Here is a 22,607-nt window from a genome sequence, read left to right as displayed (position 1 = left end):
TCTGCAACCGCCCGTAAAAAAAAATTGTGCGCCCCCCAGTTTGCGCACCGCTGCTGTATATGTTCAGTTGCACCCACTGTGCTATACATTTGTGCACTCTTTTCCATCAGCTGTATGATGTACATCGGAGGGATCTTGTATTGACATTGATTTGCGTATCTCATTTCTTATCTCCCTATGTTTTGCGCTCCCCTATCGTACTCCCAACTCTCACAGCCACCACAGGTCTAAGTTCTTTCAAGGATTCAGCTGTCTCACATTTTAATATTATCGAACTTAGTTGTCTGTTAAATACGCCCATAACATATATTGTCCCTAACTGTCCATGAAATGTTTGTAAATATGTGTAACGATGTATCGTCATAACTCTGCCCAGGACATACTTGAAAACGAGAGGTAACTCTTAATCTATTACTTTCTGGTAAAACATTTTATTTATAGAAATAAATAAACTAAATATCTTTTCAGGTGGGAAACATATAATTATTAACTGTTTACCCTTTCAGTGAGAGGCTTTGGATGCCTAAACGTTTTGATCTACATATGGATCTTGGTTGATAGGAGATAGCTGTTTATCTCTGATTTTGTGCACCTTGTATGTCTGTGTGTATTTATTGTGCAGCTTGTATGTCTGTGTATATTTATTGTATGTCTGTGTATATTTATTGTATGTCTGTGTATATTTATTGTGCAGCTTGTATGTCTGTGTATATTTATTGTATGTCTGTATATTTATTGTGTGTCTGTGTGTATATTTATTGTGTACCTTGTATGTCTGTGTATATTTATTGTGCACCTTGTATGTCTGTGTGTATATTTATTGTGTACCTTGTATGTCTGTGTGTATATTTATTGTATGTCTGTGTGTATATTTATTGTATGTCTGTGTATATTTTTTGTGCACCTTGTATGTCTGTGTATATTTATTGTGTGTCTGTGTGTATATTTATTGTGTGGTACCAACCATGCCTGCAGTGCTTTACAGAGCAGAGAACTTATACCACAATCCAAGTATAGCTATAATTCCCTTGATTCAAACATAAAATTACACATTAGGAGATAGGGAAATATTATGAGCTGGATCAGTGAATAGGGTAGAAAAGGGAGTTTTAAAAATTGTCATATTTTGGGCTCTTCAGAACAGAATGTTTGAACAGAATAATTTTAAACTTTATATTTTTATTTATTTATAAAAATGTGTTACCAGGAAGTAATACATTGAGAGATACCTCTCGTTTTCACGTATGTCCTGGGCACAGAGTTATAAAAAATACATGGTTACATTAAAAGGACAGAGGTTATACAGTGAATTCACAGATATTTCATAGGACAGATAGAGTTGAAAAATTGGGTACAGGGGAAAAAGGGCTTATGAGTTTCAGATAGAAATAGAGCAGCTTTAACATCACTTTAACATCAACCAACATCAACGAACGGCAGCAAACAGTTCACACCCTTTGGCTCCCCTTCAGCTGCGCCAAAGTCTGTGCGCCTTTGGGGCAAAGCAGATGCACAGTGGGGTGGGTGACTGAGATGCAGTGCAGCTGTGAACAAAAGCTCTGTGTCCTCATGGCTCGTTAACATTCCAGTGGGTGGGGTTGACGTAGACTCCCTCTTAACTTTTATTGTTTAAGTTTTCTTTTCTTTGTAATCCCTAGAATCTGCTCTTGTGGAATGTAAACTCCAGCATGGCCTGTGTTTTGCTTTGTGTAGGTCCTCGGATCACTTCCCTGGTGACCTGTGCCCCCGTTGTGCTGCAGCAGCGGAGCGCTCACCATGCCGTTATTCCTCATGGGAAAGGCGGGCGCTCTGCAGTCAGTGGGGTCGTTGCCACCGTCTTTGGAGCCACAGGATTTCTGGGTCGATATGTTGTCAACAGACTAGGTAAAGAGCTACGCGCAGCCACGCGAGGGTTTCCACGTTCGGTCGCAAAGATTTTTGCGACGTTTCTTTCAAAGAAGTTGCCAATTTTCCAAACAGAACATCTTGGTAATTTAGTTTGAAAGAGGAGTCAAAATTGCATACACACCACCCCCCCCCCCCCCCCCGCACACACTACACACACACACACATACACACAACCTCTCCACACACACACACACAACCTCTCCACACACACACACACAACCTCTCCACATACACACTACCTCTCCACATACATACACACTACCTCTCCCCACACACACACATACACACTACCTCTCCACACACAAACACACTACCTCTCCCCACACACACACATACACACTACCTCACCACACACACCACCTCTCCCCCCACACACCACCTCCCCCCCACACACCACCTGCCCCCCACACACCACCTGCCCCCCACACACCACCTTCCCCCCACACACCACCTCTCCCCCCACACACCACCTCCCCCCCACACACACACCACCTCCACCCACACACACACTACCTCCCCCCCACACACGCCACCTCCCCCACACACACACACCACCTCCCCCCACCCACACACTACCTCCCCCCCCACACACACACACACTACCTCCCCCCCCCCACACACACACACACACACACCACCTCCCCCCCACACACACCACCTCCCCCCCACACACACCACCTCCCCCCCACACACACACCACCTCCCCCCCACACACACACTACCCCCCCACACACACACACACACTACCTCCCCCTACACACACCACCTCCCCCCCCCACACACACACATTACCTCCCCCCACACAGCCACACCACCTCCCCCCCACACACACTGCATACTGTAACGGAGTGCTCACTACAAACAAGGCGTGACCGCGAGGCCAAGGTGGGGGTTTATATAAACACCACCCGCGTGGACGCGTCTGGGGTGTAGATTAGTGGAGGTAGCCAGGTCGGGGTTGGCGAGTTGAGTAGTAGTGATACTTGTCGGGGTTGGAGAGTAGCGGATCGTTGCGGGTACTATTAGCCGTGGTCTGGATTGGAGAGGTAAGAGTAGTTATGGTATGTTGCAGAGGTCGGGATTGGAGAGGTAAGAGTAGTTATGGTATGTTGCCGAGGTCGGGATTGGAGAGGTAAGAGTAGTTATGGTATGTTGCCGAGGTCGGGATTGGAGAGGTAAGAGTAGTTATGGTATGTTGCCGAGGTCGGGGTTGGAGAGGTAAGAGTAGTTATGGTATGTTGCCGAGGTCGGGGTTGGAGAGGTAAGAGTAGTTATGGTATGTTGCCGAGGTCGGGGTTGGAGAGGTAAGAGTAGTTATGGTATGTTGCCGAGGTCGGGGTTGGAGAGGTAAGAGTAGTTATGGTATGTTGCCGAGGTCGGGGTTGGAGAGGTAAGAGTAGTTATGGTATGTTGCCGAGGTCGGGGTTGGAGAGGTAAGAGTAGTTATGGTATGTTGCCGAGGTCGGGGTTGGAGAGGTAAGAGTAGTTATGGTATGTTGCCGAGGTCGGGATTGGAGAGGTAAGAGTAGTTATGGTATGTTGCCGAGGTCGGGGTTGGAGAGGTAAGAGTAGTTATGGTATGTTGCCGAGGTCGGGGTTGGAGAGGTAAGAGTAGTTATGGTATGTTGCCGAGGTCGGGGTTGGAGAGGTAAGAGTAGTTATGGTATGTTGCCGAGGTCGGGATTGGAGAGGTAAGAGTAGTTATGGTATGTTGCTGAGGTCGGGATTGGAGAGGTAAGAGTAGTTATGGTATGTTGCCGAGGTCGGGATTGGAGAGGTAAGAGTAGTTATGGTATGTTGCCGAGGTCGGGATTGGAGAGGTAAGAGTAGTTATGGTATGTTGCCGAGGTCGGGATTGGAGAGGTAAGAGTAGTTATGGTATGTTGCCGAGGTCGGGTTGGAGCCGGGGTCAGGAGTTGAGAAGAGTGGAGTCCAATACAAAGCTGGGTCAGGAACAGAAGACAGGACTGCCGAGGCAAGGAAGCAGTGAATACTAAGCAACATAGGGTTGTGCTCAGCCGATTATCCAGTGGGGCAGCTGAGCATAAATAGGAGAGCAGGAGCCAATGAGTAACCCGCAGCGAGGGAAATGCGATTGGAGAATCCAGTGCAGGGAACAGGTGAGATGAGGATGCCTGACGAGGTCTGATGAGGCGGGCCCTGTGCGCACCGACGCAAAACGGAGGCGGGGCCGGAAGGTTCTACATTTATCCCCAGGCGCGTGCACCGAATAGGGCAGCTGGAGGTGGCTGGTGCACCTGACGTGCTGCAGGGAGTGGAGCACCCAGTCGCGGTCTGGGTAAGGAGAGAGCGCACCGAGGAGGGCGCAAATCATGTTCCTTGCACACACACCACCCCCCCCCCCCCTCGCAACCCCTTCCGCACGCACACCGCCTCCCCCCTGGCACTGTTATTACAGGGGGTTCTTATTCTGGGCTTGCAGTGTTATACAGAGGGGATAGTCCTGGCACTGTTATTACAGGGAGTCCTTATTCTGGGCTTGCAGCGTTATACAGAGGGGATAGTCCTGGCACTGTTATTACAGGGGGTCCTTATTCTGGGCTTGCAGCGTTATACAGAGGGGATAGTCCTGCACTGTTATTACAGGGGGTCCTTATTCTGAGCTTGCAGTGTTATACAGAGGGGATAGTCCTGGCACAGTTATTACAGGGGGTCCTTATTCTGAGCTTGCAGTGTTATACAGAGGGGATAGTCCTGCACTGTTATTACAGGGGGTCCTTATTCTGAGCTTGCAGCGTTATACAGAGGGGATAGTCCTGGCACTGTTATTACAGAGAGTCCTTATTCTGGTCTTGCAGCGTTATACAGAGGGGATAGTCCTGGCACTGTTATTACAGGAGGTCCTTATTCTGAGCTTGCAGCGTTATACAGAGGGGATAGTCCTGGCACTGTTATTACAGGGGGTCCTTATTCTGAGCTTGCAGCGTTATACAGAGGGGATAGTCCTGGCACTGTTATTACAGGGAGTCCTTATTCTGGGCTTGCAGCGTTATACAGAGGGGATAGTCCTGGCACTGTTATTACAGGGGGTCCTTATTCTGAGCTTGCAGCGTTATACAGAGGGGATAGTCCTGGCACTGTTATTACAGGGCGTCCTTATTCTGAGCTTGCAGTGTTATACAGAGGGGATAGTCCTGGCACTGTTATTACAGGGGGTCCTTATTCTGAGCTTGCAGTGTTATACAGAGGGGATAGTCCTGGCACTGTTATTACAGGGAGTCCTTATTCTGAGCTTGCAGTGTTATACAGAGGGGATAGTCCTGCACTGTTATTACAGGGAGTCCTTATTCTGAGCTTGCAGTGTTATACAGAGGGGATAGTCCGGCACTGTTATTACAGGGGGTCCTTATTCTGAGCTTGCAGTGTTATACAGAGGGGATAGTCCTGGCACTGTTATTACAGGGAGTCCTTATTCTGGGCTTGCAGCGTTATACAGAGGGGATAGTCCTGGCACTGTTATTACAGGGAGTCCTTATTCTGAGCTTGCAGTGTTATACAGAGGGGATAGTCCTGGCACTGTTATTACAGGGAGTCCTTATTCTGAGCTTGCAGTGTTATACAGAGGGGATAGTCCTGCACTGTTATTACAGGGAGTCCTTATTCTGAGCTTGCAGTGTTATACAGAGGGGATAGTCCGGCACTGTTATTACAGGGGGTCCTTATTCTGAGCTTGCAGTGTTATACAGAGGGGTTAGTCCTGGCACTGTTATTACAGGGGGTCCTTATTCTGAGCTTGCAGTGTTATACAGAGGGGATAGTCCTGGCACTGTTATTACAGGGGGTCCTTATTCTGAGCTTGCAGTGTTATACAGAGGGGATAGTCCTGGCACTGTTATTACAGGGGGTCCTTATTCTTGGCTTGCAGTGTTATACAGAGGGGATAGTCCTGGCACTGTTATTACAGGGGGTCCTTATTCTTGGCTTGCAGTGTTATACAGAGGGGATAGTCCGGCACTGTGTTTTTTTTTTGGCTGCATAAATAACGAGAGAATTGAATTAATTACGTGTTAACTGCAAATATAACAAATGATCAAATGTACTTAAACTATTCAATTGTTAACATCCTAGGACGCATTGGGTCACAGGTCATCTTGCCCTACCGTTGTGATCAGTATGACCTCATGTACCTTCGGCCTATGGGGGATCTGGGGCAGATCATATTCATGGTAAGTGCTTTATAAAGATGTTTCCCGCTAAAGTAGATGTTTGTATTGCTTTGCAGAATTAGGTGGATACTGAGGGTTATTGATATTAAGGGCAATACATTGAAACTCCCACACAAGTTAATGCCCCAATCTGCACTATCAGACTGAAATGAATAACCCCGTATCTCGTATGTCTTGTTCCTGGTAGTTACAGCACGCTTATTGTGAAGTAGTAGCATGAAGAATTCTGGAATGTCACTAATCACTTTTGTCTGTACCTTCTCTGGAGAATGGAAACCCACAAATGTAATGTGCTGTTACCGTTGATGGCAGAAGTCGCTGAGAATGGGCAGTTCATCTCGGCAATAAAGTGCAAATACTGTGTGATGTAATATCTTCTCTAAAATGTTCATGTGTCCGTTTCAGCACGTTTCAGTTTGTGTTCAACTCCAGAACCAACGCTAACACCACCCTAGCCCCTGTTACTAGTTTTAAATACTTGGGCATATGGTTTGACTCCCACTTAACATTCGTGAAGCACATTGATACCCTGACATCCAAAACCTATGCCAAACTAGGTGTACTCTACATGAACAAATCCTCCCTACGCCTGCTGGTCAGAAAGCACAACGCACAGCAGATGCTAATGCCAATTAGCGACTATGGAGATATAGTATATGGCACGGCAGCCCAAACCCACCTTAGCAAACTTGACACCCTCTACAATTCAATATACTGTTTTGTTCTCCAATGCAACTACAACACACATCACTGCGAAATGTTCAAAGAACTAGATTGGTCAACACTAGAGTCTAGGAGCAAAGTTCACCTTTCCTGTCTTGCCTTCAAATACTTTCTGGGCAAGCTACCCGAGGGTTTGAGCAGGGAGTTACAGCTTTAGTTATTTGTTTTAATCACATAAATGATTCACTTTAATAAATATTTTGCACATGCACTTTATATCACTGATTTAAGTTGGAGGAGCGCCTTTTTATATCACTTTTTTTGTATCACAAGCTACCAGTCTATCTGAACAGGCTCCTCACCCCTACCACTTGCAGCACTTATCATCTGAGATCTGACTCCAAAAGACTGTTCATGGCCCCAAGGTTCAGCAAAGTATCCGGCCGGTCCTCCTCTTACCGTGCATCCCCAAACTGGAACAGTCTACCGGAGACTCTCACATCCACCACCAGTCTAAATTGTTTCAAATGAAGGCTGTCTTGCATTTTAATCTGGTCTGTAACTGTTACATACGCCTATAACATATTATCTGTAACTGTGCATGCTATGTCTTTTATATACTGTATACCCTGTTCACTTAAACATGTATTATTTGTCATAACTCTATGCCCAGGAAATACTTGAAAACGAGAGGTAACTCTCACTGTATTAAGTTCTTGGTAAAACATTTGATAAATAAATAAAAGGACAATCGCAAACATGGCAAAATATAGATTTACATACTGCTTTTATTAGAGGCAAAGAATACAGTTGCAATTGCAAAATTGCAGCAAGCCAAGCTTGTAGTGGTTTTAAAAAAAAATGTTCACAATTTTAACAAATGAAACATCTGCCATTCATTGGTGATTCCCCTTGAAAGAATTAACACTATCTCCCCATTGGGATTTCTGCAATATTCTCCTTATTATTTTGGTATTTTCTTTTACGATTTTAGGAATGGAATTCAAAGGACAAGGATGCCACAAGAAGGGCACTCGAGAACTCGAATGTGGTTATTAACCTTCTTGGGAGAGAATGGGAAACAAAGTAAGTTCTTTCATGGCGTCTTCCTCGTTCAATATCTTTGTAGTTCTTTTGTTAATCCATTCCGATGTGTTCAAAAACGTGTAAAATAAAAACCTACTGTGTTGAAGGTAATATAAAATGGTGCGTATATTTCCGGCGCGTCTCCATGCACTGGGCACCAATGGTTTCTCTTTTAATAGGTTAATTGAATTGTAATACAAAACTAAGTTATAGAATTACAATGTGAATTACATGTCATTGCTACATAGTAATAAAAAAAATGATTTCAAATGATGCACTTCTTTCTACAAGCCTCATATCTCCAGCTCTATTCATATATCTCCGTCTCTCCTTCCTTCGCCACTTCTCAGTTCAGATGAACTACTTTCTTAGGCCGCGCGTATAGTCCCGATGACGACACAACGTCGCGTCAAAACAATTGTATTAAATCCGTCGCGTGCGCCTATAGTAGGAGCGGCTTGGTTGCCTATCGCTGGAAATTAATAAAAATTGATTTTTCAGTGACGTCAGCGGACACATGAGCGGTTCAGCCAATGAGGGCAAACCGCTCAAGGCCGCGCCCCCCGGTTGGGTCACATGCGTGGTTATGGCTGCTCTCGTCTGATTGGCTGAGACGGGGCCATGTGACCCAACCTAGGCTTCTGGGAATTGTAGTCCCGAATGCCCCACTCTCCCCTATCAGCTCTGCACACAGACCAAAGCAGCTGAGTAGTTCCCTGCAGCGGAGGCGGGTAGGGGCTCTGCTACACGTGTAACACGGGTAATAATAATAAGGGGACACACACACATATACAGTACTTGAGAGCCACGCAAGAGTTTTCTTGGTATTGTGCGGCGAGGGGGAAGTGCGGCTTCCACTCCGTCTCAGGTTGTGAGGGGGGGGGGGGGGGGGAGAGTGGGCGAGAATGGCGGCATGGGGCAGGAGGCACACGCGGGGGAAGGCTAGAGGCTCCCCGTGTCTCCCCACCTGCCGCACCAGGGGACAGTCAGACGCGCCGCCACTGCCGTGCTACCCCCGCGCCCATGTCCCACAGCGCGCGGCCAAGTAGGGTTAGGGGCGCCACGAGAGGGGAGGGCGCGTTTAGGGGGAAGGTAACGGCCAGGGTTAACGGACCGGGCGCAATATTAGGTGTGAGGGGGGGAGGGGTGGTGTTGGCTTTGTGGTGGGATGGGGTGGTGTTGGCTGTGTCGGCGGCAGGTTGAGAGTGTGGCAGTTGGGTATGTGAGGTCATAGAACCACGCAGGCCAATGAAAGGCGTGCGGGGGTGGGGCCAGGCCACAGACCAATCTGATTAGCCAGAGGCTGAGTGACAGACCGACGGACCAATCAGATTGCCCATAAGCACAGCAAACAAACAACGTTTTCAGCAAACAAACAACGTTTTAATTTTTTTAGATATAGATAACACAAATGACTTCTATCTATATAGGTGTGACTGTGGTCATAGGTGTCAAGGAATAAGTAAAGTAATACACAAATTACACTTTATTTTACACTTCTCAAAATCTGGCTGTAGATTGGCTGATAAACCAAGCATATTTATTTACTAATGGTTTTAAATAACATATATCTAATGAATGACTTTTTCCCCCCAAGCAAGCTACTGATGCAGCCACGAGTATTCGAACACTTGCCTGGGAAAACCTGGGGCAATATCCCAATAATGCTGCAACATTTCTGTGACATTTCTGCAAACAGACTAATGGCCCATTGGTTTAACAGAGCGGGGGTCCCTTGGAGTCCCATTCAAACTGAGTGAGACTGCCAGGGACCCCCGCTGTGTTAATCCGATGGGCCATTAGTCTGTTTGCAGAAATGTCACAGAAATGTTGCAGCATTACCGGGAGATTGCCCCAGATTTTCCCAGGCAAGTGTTCGGATACTCGTATATTACATGATGTCTTATCTTTCATTAAAAACAAATGCTATGATCTTCCAACTTTTAAAAAAATGTTTTACAGTGTATTTCTGAGCTTGTTTTTTTTATTATTTATTTGCTTTTCAGTAGTTCTAAAAGTATAGGGCGTCCTTCATAAAACCGAAGACGTAGTGTAGCAGTCACACTGTTTTATTAGCATTATCCTGTTACATTACCGCATTAAGAGATGTGCAGCAGTCTGATGTAGAATGTACTGTACATTTGTGTGCGAATCATGACCAAGCCAAGGTAATATGACCCTGCTTATCTTTGTCCTGAGAATGGAGGTTTGTTCTTGCTGCTATATAAGAATAACATACCTGAAAGCGTTACTTTTTCACTTTGGTAGGAATCACTTCACTCAACCTAGGGAGATTTGGACAGCACTGGTTTAGCACTCTCCGAAACACAGACAAATACGAGCTCAGGAAGATAGGAGTCAGACAACAGGGCTGCTGCTTCCACACTTCAAAGTTTATTCAGTTGTGCCCAGACTTTTTATACAGAAAACCAAGGGCATTTTAATACATAACATATCATGTTTAACAATGTGAGAAATAACTAGTTTCTGTAGAGGTTATGTATCTGTGTCTTTGGACAAAGCATTAGTAAATCATTACATCTTGCTTGTGTTTGGCCGGCAGTTTCTACTTCTACATTACAAAGAGAAATACAGGTAATGTTTATCAAGAGCGTGCAGCTGTATTGTTGGGACATTTTACAGCTCTTGCTATTGTATGAAAGATAAACTGAGAACAACAAAAGTAAATAAAGATTGCAACTAGCATAGTGAGTTAATTCTCTCAGTACTGGAACAGCTCATATAAGAAGGATAAAGCTAGCAGATTATATTAACCCTTTCAATCCCTGAGACTTGTAGAGCTGACATATAATTTTAACCCCTTCAATACCACTGTTATTTGTATTATTCATTTGCTTGAGCATGTGAGATATAAACCCAGGACTGGTTTAACAATCTCCTCAACCGCTGTCTGATTCCTCACAAACAGGAGATACCGCCAGTCTTACGTTTTAAAATGTCCTTGTTATCCTCTGTATATTTGTACATTCTAATGTACCCCATTAAGATATATCAAACAAAGGATTGGCTGATCCTCTCCCCAATATCTTGGGAAGCTTAGCAAACCTACATATTAATAATAATAATAATAATTATTATTATTATTTTTACAAATCCAGAATAAGGTTTGACAATGAAGACTCTTGAGGCACAAAAATTGATCCAGTAGTGCAGGCGTGACCCCGGCAGTATTGTGAGAGCACGAGACTGACCCCGGCAGCATTGTGAGAGCACGAGACTGACCCCGGCAGTATTGTGAGAGCACGAGACTGACCCCGGCAGTATTGTGAGAGCACGAGACTGACCCCGGCAGTATTGTGAGAGCACGAGACTGACCCCGGCAGTATTGTGAGAGCACGAGACTGACCCCGGCAGCATTGTGAGAGCACGAGACTGACCCCGGCAGTATTGTGAGAGCACGAGACTGACCCCGGCAGTATTGTGAGAGCACGAGCCTGACCCCGGCAGTATTGTGAGAGCACGAGACTGACCCCGGCAGTATTGTGAGAGCACGAGCCTGACCCCGGCAGTATTGTGAGAGCACGAGACTGACCCCGGCAGTATTGTGAGAGCACGAGCCTGACCCCGGCCGTATTGTGAGAGCACGAGGCTGACCCCGGCAGTATTGTGAGAGCACGAGACTGACCCCGGCAGTATTGTGAGAGCACGAGACTGACCCCGGCAGTATTGTGAGAGCACGAGACTGACCCCGGCAGCATTGTGAGAGCACGAGACTGACCCCGGCAGTATTGTGAGAGCACGAGACTGACCCCGGCAGCATTGTAAGAGCACGAGACTGACCCTGGCAGTATTGTGAGAGCACGAGCCTGACCCCGGCCGTATTGTGAGAGCACGAGCCTGACCCCGGCAGTATTGTGAGAGCACGAGACTGACCCCGGCAGTATTGTGAGAGCACGAGCCTGACCCCGGCAGTATTGTGAGAGCACGAGACTGACCCCGGCAGTATTGTGAGAGCACGAGCCTGACCCCGGCCGTATTGTGAGAGCACGAGACTGACCCCGGCAGTATTGTGAGAGCACGAGACTGACCCCGGCAGTATTGTGAGAGCACGAGACTGACCCCGGCAGTATTGTGAGAGCACGAGACTGACCCCGGCAGCATTGTGAGAGCACGAGACTGACCCCGGCAGTATTGTGAGAGCACGAGCCTGACCCCGGCCGTATTGTGAGAGCACGAGCCTGACCCCGGCAGTATTGTGAGAGCACGAGCCTGACCCCGGCAGTATTGTGAGAGCACGAGCCTGACCCCGGCAGTATTGTGAGAGCACGAGCCTGACCCCGGCAGCGTTATTGCTTCTTTTTGACATATTCCAATCCAGAAGATTTAGTGCGGCTTTGTTTGGGGTATCCAACCCCTGTTCTTGATTTTTTTTTTTAAGTATTAAAAAAAAAAAAGAAGTGACTCGCCTGCATTTCCCATGTTGTCAGCTGATTCATTAAAGTTGTTTTTAAACTTAGTTTTTGAATTGTAGCCCCATTTTTTTGCCAGCTCTGCTCGGCTTTCCTGCCCCCCCTCCTTCCCCACCCCCCCGCGCTGCATTGGATAGATTTTGTATTTTTTTTAGAAAGCAATGGATTGCTGGCTTTTACCTTTCCTCATATATTGAACAATCGGCAACAAAGGCCCAGTGAGCGTGTAAATGTTGCCCGAGCGCTGTCGTACTTCCCATCTGATTTTCAGGATAGGTAGAGAAGAAGAAGCGCTCAAATTCTAGGTATAATAACCAATAATAGCCAATGCCAACATCCGGGGATAGTCCAAAGACAATGACGAGTTGTAGTAATGCAGCTAACAATAATGGGTTAACGAACCTCCCGAAGACAGGTAATGGGTAGGAATGACCCCCCCACGATCGATCTCATAGGAAGTTCCCCTGTAGCAAAATAAGTGCTCACAATTCCTCGGTGTGGATGGCTGGATGTGCAGCTTCCAGTGGTATAGCATGGGGGGTGGAGAGGAGCGCCCAATACGACGGGAGCAAGGAGAGGACCCAGAATCAAAAATATAAACTTTATTGTGTCGGACCTAAAATCCAACGCGTTTCGAACTTGATAAAGAACGCACAAGCGTTCGAAACGCGTTGGATTTTAGGTCTTATGACACAAAGTTTATATTTTTGATTCTGGGACTTCTCCTTGCTCCCGTCGGATCGTGCGCTCCCCTCAACCATTTCCATCTGATTTTCAGCATGAAAGTTCAATTCTCTATCAGGCGGCGGCGGCGGCATCTTTCCCACGGCTCTGACTTCACAAGGGCCAAGATTGCGCAAATAAACATCGTTTTATTTAAACTTGTCTTAGTCATAAACCTATAAGATTAATAAAAATGGTGAAAACTAACAAATGAACTGAGGAAAAGATATTATTGGTAATCAATATGAACATTTTGGTTTATACTATTAAACCCTCTTGTGCTTGTATATTTGTTTAGATGTAGTATTTGGGGATCCTGTTAATGTCCCCTTATCTTTTTCCTCCTCCTGTGTATAAGGAACTCTCGTTTTGAAGATGTGTATGTGAATATCCCAAGAGACATTGCTGCTTTGGCACGAGAAGCAGGAGTGGAGAAATTAATCCATGTGTCCCATCTAAATGCCAACATGAAGAGCCCTTCCAAATACCTGAGAACAAAGGTAGTGTACGTCAGAGGGAAAGCGCACGGAAAATACTTCTGTTGTACGTTTCATTAAGCGTGCCTGAAATGCACATCCCGTTAGTGTTCGGTTAACCAGGAGTTTACATGTCTCAATCAGTTCTGTTTAATTAAGAGTTGGAAGTATTTTAAGCCGCTGGGCTAAGTACGTTTTTAAGTACAATCTTGATTTGTTTGAGAGATCACGGAATCTTCTCCTATTCTACCAGTTTTCCAAAGGGACCAGATCGGAAAACATTTGGGATGAGAAGGGTCACAGGCTTATTGTAATGTGATTTTAGATACATTTAGAGACTTAAAAATAATTGTGAAATCTCGTAGTTCTGAATTTCTGTACTGTGTATATAGATTTACGTTACTTACAACAGCGTTTCAGTTTGAAAAACTGCGCGTAGCTGCCCAAGAAACTAGTCTAAAATAAATAGCGAGTCTAAGGACCACATGGGAGCCGTGGTGGCGGGGCGGCAGCCGTGGTGCCCGTGGCAGTCGGCGGGCCGGGAACCGTGGTGGGGGGGAGCGGTACCTCCATTATTTTTACATCTCCAGATTTTAGTCTCGCTTTGTGCTTTGCATATACAGCACAATCCGACCATCTCCGTCACTACACCGCACTTTTATTTATTTCTTCGTTAACTTTGTTTGCTGCGGAACGGGGGGTTCTGTATCGTCTTTCATCCTTCTGGTTAGGATCCCTTTTTCGGGATGATTTAATTAAACTCGCTCATTGTTCTGTTGATTCAATGTCAGGCTGTTGGAGAGCAGGTTGTTAGAGAGGAGTTCCCGGAGGCCATCATCATGAAGCCCTCGGAAATGTATGGAAGAGAGGACAGATTCTTCAATCATTTTGCAAGTATGAACCTTCTCAGAAATGAACAAGCAGAGTTCAGGGGAGGCGGGGCACATTGCATCTACACACACAACTGTTTCCTTCAATACCCCCTCTTCACCACCATGGATATATACATCTATACCTATTAGTTCATTGCATGAAAAACTAATCTTAAGTCACCCATCTGATCAGTTACTGCAGAATATATGGTATTTTGTTTCCGTTTCATCTGGTTCTCCATGCGGGGTCTGTTCAGGCTTTAGCCAACTGGCGCTGTATTGTAAGGAACCCCAACCCTCTCTAATAGCCCGTGTCTGAGATCAGATGTATTGTAAGGAACCCCAGCCCTCTAATAGCCCGTGTCTGAGAGCAGATGCATTGTAAGGAACCCCAACCCTCTCTAATAGCGCGTCTGAGATCAAATGCATTGTAAGGAACCCCAACCCTCTCTAATAGCCGTGTCTGAGAGCAGATGCATTGTAAGGAACCCCAACCCTCTCTAATAGCGGGTCTGAGGTCAGATGCATTGTTAATTCTTCTGTATTTGATACAATTTGCAAATGACCTGAAAATTACAGGGAACCCTTTAGGGATGCCAGGGGAACCCTTTAGGGATGCCAGGGGAACCCTTTAGGGATGCCGGGGGAACCCTTTAGTGATGCCCACTGGATCCTAGGAGCCCCTGTTTAAAAACACTGACCTGGCACATAACATGTAAATGTATTTATGGCTTGCGTTGATCTGTAATTTGCTTACAGAATTGCTGAATATGTATAGATGTAGAGATTGACGCTCATATACGTGTTTAGACTCACAAGCTGTATTTTTTAGCATAAAGATAGATGGGAACTTTCATAAAACCTTCCAACATTTGTGAAATAAAAAGTCAAAGGGGGGCATAAACATGGGACCTAGTGGTCAGTCAGCACGACTACCGCAAATGTGGTTCCACCGCTCACCCCACTTAACATATACACTTCCCCACATAGGGACACAGGTAACCAAATGAGGGCTATTGCCCATTACCTGTCCGGGGGGTGCATAGAGATTCAGAATCCATCCATAGAAAAGTTCCACCGTGTGCAATCCTGATAGAGTGAACAGCAATATTGAGGAAAGCAAAGGAGCACAGCCAGTATAGAGATCCACAGGAAGAGTCCTATAGAAAAAATGAAGGGCACAACTCCAGGCTAAAACTGAGGGTAGTTTAATGTATAAGTGCACAGGGACAGAAACACAGCCCACACACCAACGCGTTTCGTCCCAGGGGACTTTATCAAGGTGTATCACATAAACATACCCCCTTACCTTTTATTATCCCCATTTCGCGCCAAAATCGCCCGTTTGAGCATACTGCGCATGCGTGCCAGTGACGCGTCGCATCCCTGTGACATCGCCTCATCACTACCCAATCTCCTCCAAACCTGAGGCGACATCACTTCAATGCGTCCGCTTCCAACCTGGAACGCACGCCGGTGATACTCCCATCGGGTAGAGGCGGAGGGGAGTTAAAAAATGCATTTTTTATACAACAACTTTATTGGTACTAAAAAAAAACGAACAAACTTACATATAACAAAACGGATCCATAGGAATACACACAAATTACTCATACTAAGGTCAGAACATAAAAACAAACACAATACAGAAAATAACCATTGATAAATAAAGAGAAAAGGATATTAAAGCAATCACAAACCTGTAGATAGACATAGCTATCACTAAGTCAAAATACCATATATTCTGCAGTAACTGATCAGATGCGTGACTTAAGATAAGTTTTTCATGCAATGAACTAATAGGTATAGATGATCAACAAGTGATGAGGTAGACAATATATATGGATTTGCAGTTTATAAATGATCTAGTAGCATGAGATTTTCCAGTTTGACTGGATACACACCTATTCGATTTATTCATATAACCACAAATTTTGCAATTACCACAAGGGAAAGAACCTATATTTCCATTGTTTTGATATATTGTTACTAGGGATAACCTGATTTCTGTGCATTCATTGCAGACATGCGTTGGTTTGGAGGAGTGCCTCTCATTTCCTGGGGTAATAAGACTGTGAAACAGCCTGTGTATGTAAGTATCTACTTCTACATGTCATCTGTTATATACAATACAAGAATTGTTATTTCATTAAATATTCAACATACCTAGAATCTTTTGGACCTACTTACTGAATGAGTCTCGTCGCACCAGTGACATACATACATATGGACTTGCATACATGCATACATACATGCATACATACATACGGACTTGCATGCAGGTGTACAGACGAACGAACATCCACTAGCTTAATTTGCAAGTGAGTTTCAGTTTCAAAACTGCATTTAGCTGCCTGAGCAACTACTATGAAATGAACAGGTCAGAGTCTGAGGGACACATAATGTCCCTTTGGTCCTTGGGTTGCCAGAGCCAGGCCCATGCTCTGATCATTTATAATGTGTATATTTTTTAGTTGCCCTCCAGGTATGCTGCGCTTTAAAATGGTTGCAAACATTACAGTACAGGGAATATAATAATACAGATGAGACCTGTATCAAGACATAAATGTAACTTTTGTGGGAGACCGCTGGGGGTGCATTGGAGTGTGTATAAGAGCATACTCTTGTTAGTTGTGTCATCCAGGATGAATTAAACGCTTTGCTGAACAGCTGAGAACTCACATGGGTCTTGACGTTAGCGAGAGAATGTGCTTGGTGAACATTGAGCTAGTTCCAGAGTTGGCGTGCAGTGTATGAGAAGGGTTGTAGATGTAGAGCTGTAATGATTTGGAGGTTAGAGATGGCTGGTCTGAGGAGATTATGGAGGGTCAGTAAAGTTTATTTATTTATTTATAAAATATTTTACCAGAAAGTAATACATTGAGAGTTACCTCTCGTTTTCAAGTATGTCCTGGGCACAGAGTAAAACAAAATAATACATGGTTACAAATACAGTTACATAAATGAACAAGGTATACATTATATACAAGACATTGCATGCACAGTTAAAGAAAATATATATTATGAGCGTATGAAACAGTTACAGACCAGATTAAAGTGTGAGACAGCCTTAGATTTGAAAGAACTTAAGCTGGTGGTGGATATGAGAGTCTCTGGTAGGTTGTTCCAGTTTTGGGGTGCACGGAAGGAGAAGGAGGAACGTCCGGATACTTTGTTGAGTCTTGGGAAGTTATAGGGAGAGATGAAGCTGAGATCTAAGGAGGGGGCAGAGGAGTGGAGAGACTTTAAGGAGAAAAGTAGAATTGTGCGGACAAGGCAAAAATGAACACAATCAGCAGAGTTTTGAGGAGAGAGGCAGACACTGCTCGATAGCAGCGTGAGGTTATCCTCACAGGAAGCATTTACAATCGATCAGAGGGTAGAAAACCGAGAGGCCGCCATGTTTTTCATGTTTACAGTTGGTCGTCTGCAGATTTGAAGAGCAGTTATTTAGCAAGAAGATCTATGTAAGCTCCACCAGTACCACCTTAAATATAGGAAAGTAGTTCTATAATCAATGTGTCTACTTTTGTAATATTATTTATAAACTTTTAGGTAGTTGATGTAGCCAGGGCGATACTGAGCGCCATCAAGGACCCAAACGCACACGGCAAAACATACACGTTGGTTGGGTAAGTGAATCTAAAACTGAAAGATCTGCTTTTGTGATCATACGTTGCCGTGCAGCATTTTCTTCTATCATGTACATGTTGGCTTAGTGTTGTGTACGTGTTATCCGTTTTGCCCTTATTGTAAGTGTTCGGTCTCCTGTTTGTTCACTTCCTGGTTTCATTCTGTTGCCCTGGCAACCCCCCTTCCCTCCTCTCTGACTTGGGCAGCCCTTCCTCCCCTTGCCACTTGGTGCAGTCGTACCCCCTATTTCCTGCTCTGTTTGGGCATTTCCTTCCTTTCCAGAGTTTGCGCCTCTGCTGCGCAGTTCTCGCACTGCTTCCCTGTGAGAAGCTTTGTTATTTACCTCTCCCTAACTCTATTACATGTTCCCAGCCGCTAGTGTTATATTTCCCCATTACTTTTCCCTTTTATTTCTGTTTTGTTCCCCCAATAAAACATTTCGGAGAGTAAGAGGTCTCCCTGTGTATGGAATAGGGAATGAGTTAAACTTTCTGCTTCTACTCACTAGCCACAGTGTGCATGAGTCCGAACAACCCGGGCATAATGTATAGAACAGGACCTGCTCAGGGGGCTAGATAATAACATTGTGTCAAACTGCGGGTGTCGGTGGACTTCGGGGAGGGGGGGGGGGCGGGGGAATTACTGCTTTAAGAGGACAACAGGAGAAATGCAGCAAGGAAATGGTCAAACTTATATTATAAAATAAAATTAACAACCTTAACGTCCTTTGCCTATTTAATGTCGCTTATCTTTGAGTAGTTTTAATGTAGATTACACGGTAACAGTTACATTCATATTTTGCTATGAGATTCATTGTAGATATTAGACTTCTATCATGTCTTTGGGATTCTCTTGTAGTTATTTTTTTGGTCCGGAATCTTTGCCTAAATTAAGATCAATTATCATCCTTTGTATTTTTGAGGGATCCCTCATTATGTTTTTAATACTTCTATTTGTGCTGGTAACGCCTGTTATATTATTATCTGTATGTGCATTTGGCTGGTTTGTGAATATGATCATAAATCGCTGATTATTCAGAGAACTGCATGATCTTTACATTAATAATATAATGTGGGCAGTTTGAAGCACAGGAGGGAGTGCTGTATATACCTTACCTTTTTGTATCTTTCTTGTTTGCTGTTCGTCATTAAGGTTAGCATCACCCTTTAATTTTTGGGGGTTTTGACACCCTGATAACCTGTGCATTTGCAAACGTTCGGTACGTGTTGCTACATTTCTGAAGTTGGTCTATTAGAAGGCATCACAATTTACAATGCATCTACTATTCTCCAGGATCAATACAGCTAGAAGTACTCTGCAGTGTTTTATTATTCGTGTTACATCATCTATACATGCCTGTTATTATTCGTGTTACATCATCTATACATGCCTGTTATTATTCGTGTTACATCATCTATACATGCCTGTTATTATTCGTGTTACATCATCTATACATGCCTGTTATTATTCGTGTTACATCATCTATACATGCCTGTTATTATTCGTGTTACATCATCTATACATGCCTGTTATTATTCGTGTTACATCATCTATACATGCCTGTTATTATTCGTGTTACATCATCTATACATGCCTGTTATTATTCGTGTTACATCATCTATACATGCCTGTTATTGTGCTCTGTGTGCTGATACATAATGATTTATTAATATATTACTGAAACATTTACATGTGTCAGATTAAGAAAAGCAGCATGAAAAGTGCACGTTTCATGTCCGGACGTTATAAAAGGGATTGTGGGTGCTGGAAATGGCGCCTGATTGTCCTCTCATTCCTCTCTTTAGGCCGAATAGATACCTTCTGCATGATTTGGTGGAGTACCTCTATGCTGTAGCTCATAGGCCTTTCTTTCCATATCCTCTGCCTCGTCCCATTTACCAGTAAGTTACTTGTGGTTTGCACCGGCGTGTAACACTAGTGTTTGCGCTTGGTTTTTTTAGAGCGGTGCTTGGGGATATCACGTTTTTTTGTTTGCATTAGCAGTTTACACTTTGGAGACTAAGCAGATATCTGTGTATTATTATGCAAAGTGTGGGGTGTTTTCTCTACAATCCATTTATGTGGATCAAATGGGCATTGGTGTAAATACGGTGCCGTTCCTGCTGCACCGGGGGGGGCACTTTAAGTTGTTGCAACCAAATTTCCAAACTCACGTACCGGTGAAAGTTCTCAAGTTTCTCCCGGTGTAAAGAGAACCATTTTTGATATGGTGCTTAGGTCTGCTTAGTAAATTTAGTCCATGTTCTGTAAAAAAAAAAAAAAAATTAAATCCTCCGTAAGGGATATTAAAATACACAAAAAAATTTTGATTCATCAAACTTTTTGCCAAAATGTAAACATGGCTGCAATTTATTTGAGAACACATGATTTTAGAAGCAGATTTCTTGTGCTTTTTGGGAAATTGTGCTTTAGAATTATTTTTGTTTTAGATCATTTTATATTTCCAACCTGTTCATATTTTCAATAGTGTCAACTCCGTATTTACTTGCTTATGTAACGACTTGTTTGGCATGAACTTCCTAATGTTCTTTTATGCGGTCTTTCCACAATTTGTAGTTTAGCTGTGCGGTTCTTTGAGATGAATCCCTTTGAGCCTTGGATAACGCGGGACAAAGTGGATCGAGTAAGTGCCAATTGATTTTAACATTTTGCTATCCCTCAAATATTGTGAAGGGAGATAATTTTATATATATGTGTGTGTGTGTTTTAAAAAAATAACACTACAATGTTATTAAACCTAGAAGACCCATCATTATTCACATTTCTTGCAATCCCAAATCATTGTACATTGTGAGGTTACCAGGGCTATAGTTTGTTATTTGCATTACAAGGGCAACTCAAATAATGATGTTACTTCTTTAAAGTATCCAGTCATAATTTGTGAGGTGTCAGTTGCTTTATATTAGAAAAAGAATTTGTATTCTTTAAATATCATTTTTGTTTAAATTAGCAAAGGCTCGGTGCATATCGCTCAATACAAAGTCACGGCCTCCGCTGTCGCTTAGTATAACTTGGCCACCTTTTCAGCTTTAATAATATTAGTACACTTATGCAATATAGAAAACAAGTGCAAGTTCCAAGGGGATGTTAACCAACACAGATGGATAATTCTTGTACAATTAGGAGAGGAATACATATTTTAATTACGTGTGCATTTTTTTAAAGTATTTAATAAAACTTCTAGTTAACGCAGCCAACAAGTTTTCTGAGAACTAGAGTTGATACCTAACCCAGGGAACTGATGCAAAACCTCTGTATAGTTCCACACTACAGACCTGAAGTTCCCTGATCTTCCTGGGTTGGAGGATCTTGGCATTACTCCAATCGCTGTGGAACAAAAAGCCATCGAGGTCCTGCGTCGTCATCGCAAATACCGCTGGCTGGATGCGGAACTTGATGTCACCAAATCAGCAAAGACGGTCAGCTTTTAACAAATAGCAGAATGACTAAGCACGTGTGAGTTTGAAAACAAACCCTCCCTTAATTAATAAGGTTTGAGAATTCTCATGAAACCATCTGTACATAAAGATAAATAAATATATTAAAGAAGATTGATGCTTTGTTGTCTTGTATCCATGTTGTCTACTTCCAGACTTCTACCGAGACTACAGTGCCTGGAAGCTGCCCTTCTGTTGCTTAGTAAGCATGAACACAACCTCGTTTTTGTTTCTTTGTGTATTGACCTGGAGCAATATCATGGAAAAGCACAATGCGATATGCTGCATCTGCTCCCACGTGCTGGAGACAAGTCCAGCTCTGTTGCCATGAGTGGGACTTCTCCAGTGCAGGGGAACCGCATCACTGCGTATTGTATAAAGGCCCAGAATAGAGAAACAGATGAGACTTTTACACATTTCTGTGATCTGTCCGGAATACAAATAAGTTTCTGTTCTTCTCCACTTCCGCACGGAAGGCATTGAACGGGCGTCTGCATTGGGCACTGAATGTGTTGCACGGCATTTTTGCCTTGTAGCTTTAGTATCGTAGTAAAGTGCCGATGGCTTTTAAAAGAATAGGGCGTATGTTTTTAATTCTGCTGTATCTCGGAGGGGTGGACTCAGATCTCCACATCCAATTTCTTTGTTAAATAAAAGTATATTTATGAGAAATGTAATTATTCTGGAAAATGAGTACAGACTTTAGTCATAAAAAGCCTTTTCAACAGAATATAGTCTCCAAATTAAATAGATGGGGCCATACATTTTACACATTACAGAAGGTAAGAAATGTTACGTTATGCAGTTATCCCATCCAAATAACATTTTCCAAAGTAAAGATTTGAAACCAAACTCGTGTAACTATTTTACTTCTAGACAGAACAGGAGCTGGGAGTGACTGGCTGTGTATGGAGAGAAGTCTTATAACGGGGGTCGGCAACCTGCAGCTCCAGAGACGCATGCGGCTCTTCCAGCTCCTACGTGCGGCTCTCCACAGGTCGCCGACCTCCAGCTGCTGCCTCTCCCTCGGAATATTGTGGAGAAATACATTTTCTTATAAAATGGCTCTTCTTCCTTGAGACGTTGCAGACCCGTCTTATAACAATCTCGGTGAGCAGTTGGGCGTACGGTTTTTGTTTCCCAAGAAAGAAAATATTTGTTCATAATTCAC

At 44.0% G+C, this 22,607-nt stretch overlaps 1 protein-coding gene across 1 annotated transcript in view; it reads left to right on the top strand.

Moving 5' to 3' along the window:
• Positions 1-21,550, top strand: part of NDUFA9 (NADH:ubiquinone oxidoreductase subunit A9) — a 32,066-nt gene extending 10,516 nt beyond the window's left edge. The window contains exons 2-11 of the mRNA XM_075603066.1: positions 1,714-1,884; positions 5,998-6,095; positions 7,753-7,844; positions 13,356-13,497; positions 14,265-14,367; positions 16,370-16,437; positions 17,901-17,977; positions 19,784-19,879; positions 20,556-20,622; positions 21,260-21,550. Of these exons, the coding sequence (XP_075459181.1) occupies positions 1,714-1,884; positions 5,998-6,095; positions 7,753-7,844; positions 13,356-13,497; positions 14,265-14,367; positions 16,370-16,437; positions 17,901-17,977; positions 19,784-19,879; positions 20,556-20,622; positions 21,260-21,430 (1,085 nt within the window). The 3' untranslated portion in view covers positions 21,431-21,550. The remainder of the gene's footprint in view (positions 1-1,713; positions 1,885-5,997; positions 6,096-7,752; positions 7,845-13,355; positions 13,498-14,264; positions 14,368-16,369; positions 16,438-17,900; positions 17,978-19,783; positions 19,880-20,555; positions 20,623-21,259) is intronic.
• The last annotated feature ends 1,057 nt before the right edge of the window (positions 21,551-22,607 follow it).

The sequence above is a fragment of the Ascaphus truei genome, chromosome 5 (assembly GCF_040206685.1).
Source record: "Ascaphus truei isolate aAscTru1 chromosome 5, aAscTru1.hap1, whole genome shotgun sequence".
Lineage (NCBI taxonomy): Eukaryota > Metazoa > Chordata > Amphibia > Anura > Ascaphidae > Ascaphus > Ascaphus truei.
The sequence above is the reverse complement of the archived record's forward strand: the minus strand, read 5'-3'. Positions and strand labels throughout refer to the sequence as shown.